General features: G+C 51.5%; 1 protein-coding gene across 1 annotated transcript in view; it reads right to left on the reverse strand.

The window, feature by feature from the left end:
* Positions 1-2455, reverse strand: part of SLC22A2 (solute carrier family 22 member 2) — a 32749-nt gene extending 30294 nt beyond the window's left edge. The window contains exons 1-2 of the mRNA XM_011380366.1: positions 2045-2455; positions 354-457 (exon numbers count right to left, since the gene is read on the reverse strand). Of these exons, the coding sequence (XP_011378668.1) occupies positions 354-457; positions 2045-2455 (515 nt within the window). The remainder of the gene's footprint in view (positions 1-353; positions 458-2044) is intronic.
* Positions 2456-5369: the final 2914 nt, after the last annotated feature.

A 5369-nucleotide genomic window follows, 5' to 3' on the forward strand; every position in this document is an offset into this window, starting at 1 on the left:
GAGGCCAGCAAAGGCCAGCGGAGCCCTGAAGGCTTAGGACCAGGTGGATGGCAGCGAGGCAGGGGATGGGACTTGCAAAAGGGATCAAATCGTCTATTACTCTTCCTTCTGACTCGAGGCTTCTGCATAGTCCCCAAGGAAACACTGCCGCCTAATGTCGAAACACCCCTCCGTGCCCGGAGAATTGGAAAACAAAGGCATCGGTCAAAAGTGTCCCAAGCAGCAGCGAAAATCTAAGATTGTCAAGACAACTGAAGTTAGACCAGGCAGTTGTAGTCTGTGTGACCTGGAAAAGGATGACATTCAACCAGGGACAGGTGAACCCAAGTGCTTTCGGAAACCGTGGCACCCACCTGTCTGCTGTGTAGCCGATACCCACAGACCCGATAAAAAATCCTAGGTTCACAGCTGACTGAAACAGATCCAGCATCCAGGAGTTGGCACACACTAGGTTAAACTGCCGAGCGGCAGAGTCAGGAGAGAGAAAACAAAAGCCCGTTAGATACACCTTGGCCCCAGGAACTCATTACGTATCCCTTGAGGCTGAAAGGCAATAAACCCACCGTTTTCTCACCATTACATTACTTTTCCTCCATCCAACGGAAAGATCTGTCCCACAATCTATTTAGCATTCCATCCGGAGGTATGTCATTAGGCTAAACTACTGTTGGCTGAATCAACTGAAATTGGGTAATTACTCCATGTAAGTATGACACCATTTCCTTTCTAATTTTAAATCACAGAGGCAAATCGGTGTGTGAACAGGATGCAGGTCATCCTGCCTGGGGAAGTGGGCTATTCCTAGTCTCTCTGCTCTCTTTAATAGCTGGGGATTAGGAGCGTCTTGCTAGGGCTGTACGTTTGCTGTCATTTGGAATAAGAGGCAGCGTCCAAGAAGGAACAGGTGCTGGCCTGGAGATCTGGCGATCTGGTTTCTAGGGCTGACTGCTAGCTCTCTCCGTGTCCTTGAGCAAAAGTTTTCTCTGCTCTGGGCCTCAGTTTCCTTACCTCTATATGAAGGATGAGATTAGCCATGCTGTTAGCCTCTTAAAGTTGCGTGGTGTTAAATCTGTGATCTCCCACATTTCGTGTAACTGTTAGACCAGAGGTCCCTAACCTTTGTGGCGCCAGGGACCAGTGCTCTTATGAGAATCTAATGCTTGATGATCTGAGGCGGAGCTGAGGTGGTGATGCCAGCGCTGGGGAGCGGCTGCAAATACAGATGAAGCTTCGCTCACTCGCCTGCTGCTCACCTCCTGCTGTGTGGCCCGGTTCCTGACAGGCCACAGACTGGTACCAGTCCTTGGCCTGGTGGTTGGGGACCCTTATATCAGACCACTTTAGATCGTTAAAAAAGAATCCAAGTGTTTCTCTACCTAAATGTCTGTTTATACAGCATATCTTCACGTTTTCCAAGCAGTCTTTCTTTTTAAATTAAGCTAGACAACTAGCTTCCTCCGTATTTTCAGAGTAATTGCGTCCCCCCATTTTGCTTTACCTATAATAAAAGCAAGTCTCTATTTTTTCTTTATATTTAGTGAAATGAACCTTCACAATTAGATGTTAATGTTGACTGTAGTTTTTAATAATATAATAGTACCCTAGCATAAGCTCCAACCCGAAATGGTTTTATATAAACACCTTGAGCGAATTAAATAGAGAAAAATAGTCATTAACACAAAAGCATGTCGTGTCACCGTTCAGTAAATTTCACAGCTTTCGGGCATGTCGGAGGAACGATGGGGGAGGAAGGGCTTCCCGAACAAGAAGAGTCTTGAAAATTTTCCCTTTCCTGGCATTATTTCCAGGAATTCTCACATGCTTTAGCTTGTTTTTTACTGCTGAGAGTTGCATAAATAAGAGTGGATGTCTGAATTTGATCAAGTTTTAACTAATTCGCTCACACTTCAGACATGTTTTCGTCAGAAACTAGGATTTTACAAGATACTTGAGTCGAAGAGCACGTGTGGGCCTTACTGGCTTCTTCCTTGAGAAAAGCTGCGCTATTTGCTGCTCTGTCCTTTTTAAGTCCTGCCTCACTCACCTCGGTCACGATGGAGGAGCCGGGCGTGTCGTACACCCAGCCGTGCTGACAGGGGCCCACCGGCAGCTGGCTCCTGTTGGCGGCCAGGCCGGCCAGCGGGTCCACGCAGCTCAGGCCGCTCTGGTTCCAGTCCACCTCGTAGCGGCGGCACTGGCGGGGGAAGGCCTCGCCCGCCGGCCCCGGGCCCGGCACGGTCAAGTTCAGCTCCTCCACCGGGCTCCAGCCGCATCGCTGGCTCAGCTCGGCCACGCCCGGGCTCAGGCAGCGGTGGTCCGGGGTGAAGGCCAGGAACACGATGCCCACGTAGACGGGGGCGAACAACGCCGAGAGCGGAAATAAGAGGAAAAACATTTGTTTCTGGAAAAAGTGAAATTCCCCTACGTGCTCTAGAATGTCCTCCACCGTCGGCATGATTACGGGAGGCAGGAGAGGACTTGATGCTGCTCTCTCTGCTGCTGCAAAAGTCCCCGAGGGAGGCTGCGGCTAGCTCAGCACAACTCTTGATCAAAAGTCAAAGGGCGAGCATGAGTTTACTTGAGAAAGAGAGCAGCCTTTGGTCCAGAGCTGTCCGCGGGTCAGGCTGAGCTCCGGCCACGCCGCTGCGGTGGGGGCATGTCCTGCTGCCCCGCCGAAGCGCCCTGGGCCAGTAACTGGGCGAGATGTTGTGTTTATTGTAACATCACTCTCAGCGAGTGTGTCGCCACCTCACAGCAGCGCCGCAGACAATCCTTCCTCTGTCCCACTCGGTGAGAAATCTGAGCCCTTTCACGTGTCGCAGGCCGGTTAATCTTTCCTGAGTGAACTGAGTGTCCGGGGAATTGATATATTCACACCTCGGCCCCCCGCAGGCCACCGTTCCTCCCAGGTGCCGCAGAGAACACACACGCTTTCGGCTTCGCTCGCCCAGCGTCATGGGAGTCACCGTCTCGGGTCAGAACCCTTGTCTGCGTTCAGGGCCTCTCTGCAAACCTCAGCGGGTACACTCACGGCCCGGTTTCCTGCCGGATTTAATGATTCTGCCTTTTAAAGAACACCGGTTCTTGCCTTGCAATCTCGAAGTGTCCTTCCCTGGACCGGCTTGTGAGGAACGACGCCCCCCACGCGCACAGGGCAGGCTGAGTGCAGGCTGGAGTGCGCGCGCTCTGCTGTGTTTTTGTCCTAGGTATTCCCGCCACGGGGCCGGGGCTGCTCTTGAAGGATGGCATGGGGCACATGCAAATGCAAGAGAAACAGCAGGCTGACTTCCTGGTGGGCAAGGGGTCCTGAATGCGGTAGGACGATGCCATGCAGGGAAGGTGGCCTGTGGATAGATCTGCACGTTAAAATCCCAGAAATTTAGTCCACTTTCCTTTCTTCTTTGTCTCCTGTTGACTCGCCAGTGGGTATGCTAGCTCGGGTCAAAGGGCACTGACTCGTGGAGCCCTCTTTCCTCCTGCAGCTGCAGCTTCTTGTTTTCTTAAAAAAGTGAGCAGCGGGGCGCCCATGGGGCCCGTCAGCCCCTGCTGCGCCTCTGCCTGGCTCACAGAGGTGCTCCTCTCGGTGGTGACAGGACGAGAGGGCCTCTGCCACTGCCGGCCCCAGTTTGCCGTTGGCTAAGTGGGTGGGTTAAGACTACAGAACGGAGAGTTTGGGGGAGCATTTCTGGTACGAAAGTTATGGTTACACATCTTAGCCATGCAATTATACCCACTCACTAGTGGATAGGAGAAAATGAAACGAATGAGAACCGGATTAAATTTCTGGTTCTACGGTGAGTCCTCACTTAATGTTCTCAATGGGTTCTGCCACTTTAAGCAAAACAAAGTATAATGAAACCAATTTTACCATAAGCGAAACAAGAGTTAAGTTCCTAAGGCATCTCATCAACATTATGATGAAATGGTGTTTAGCGAAACAATGTTGTTCGAGGACCTATCATACCTTGATTGGCCAAGGCCAAGGCCAAGAGTAGGCTGTGGTAACGAATCGTCACACGCTGACAATGGCGCCATTCTTCTAGAAAGCTGTGGCTCATTCTGGAGCCATCTTGGAGAGCAGGAAAGATTTACGGAGAGCTGAGGCCCTGACGATGGCCGCACATGGCACACGTGGGTGTGGCCATGGATGTGGAGACGCTTTCCAGTTCTTTGCCCAGGAGCTCTCTAGATAGATGCAGGGATGTTTTTCCCAAAATGAAAAGTCGTTAATAAAATAAAAGGCGGATAAATAATGTTAACCAGCAAAAACATAAGGCAAAGTCGAACAAGAAATTACATCTTTAACTTCCGCTTCAAGGAAAAGGGAGTCGATGTATTATTTTTCTCTATTCTCCCCCCTGAGTACAACAACCTGGAGAAGATTATAATATAATTATAAGATGATCGAACAGTGGAGAGAGGAGGCTGCCCGACCAGGGACCCCGAAGAATGACTAGGTTGGGGCTTTTCTTCCTGCCTCTCAGAACCCAGGCTTGGTGCCTGGGAAGCGACGAGCCAGAAATGCCAGCGGGAGCAGATGTCACATGCCCCGACAAACTTTGCTCCCTGCAGATTTCCAGGAACGAGTTGGAGCTTCTCAATGATCCCTGCGGACAGCTCTGTTTTCTTTTCTTGTAAGCATTTTAGGTCAGTCTCTTGTCAGCCACAAATGATCGTGGTCTCTTTGAATAATCTGAGAGGAACTCTGGGACACCATGAGACGGAACGCTGCTTTGAAAGCCGCCGTCTGCCATTCCGCAGTGCGGTTTAGTCACCTGAGCACGTGTGCTGAGCACCAGGGACATTATTCCCCAGCTGGGAACCATCGGCAGGAACGTGCTGTCATCTTCTGTCAAATGTGTGTGTCCTGAGACAAGGGCATCAACACAGCCACCCAACCTTGCAGGTGGCCTGCTTTATTGCTCGATGTAGCTAATTAATAGAAAAATCCCATCTTCTCTAACTCTAGTGCCCATCCCTGGGTCCTGGCCCAGTTCTCCTAGAAATGCGAGCATCAGACTCCTTTCTCTCTGAGGTGACACCCATCCTGTGATGGAGACTTAGAAGCGATGCCTTGGCTGACCTGGGGAGACTGAGGCTGCCTCTGGTTGCTCCTAGGGGTTAAACGTGACCGTCTGTGGCTTCGGTCTTAGGACCATAACTTCCACCTCCGGCCTCTTCTCTGACCCCAGGCCCGATGACCAAAACCAGAGGGGGACAGGCAGAGTGCCCCTGCCTGTGGCAGAGAGCACGGTGGGCAGACGCGAAGAGGCTCACGTCTGCTGATCACTGCCTCTGCTCCGGGCAGTCTCGGAGGAGCTGCGCCCCGTGACACCCATAGAAATCCCTGTGGGGTACATGTAAGTGCT

Source organism: Pteropus vampyrus, unplaced genomic scaffold (genome assembly GCF_000151845.1).
Source record: "Pteropus vampyrus isolate Shadow unplaced genomic scaffold, Pvam_2.0 Scaffold392, whole genome shotgun sequence".
NCBI lineage: Eukaryota > Metazoa > Chordata > Mammalia > Chiroptera > Pteropodidae > Pteropus > Pteropus vampyrus.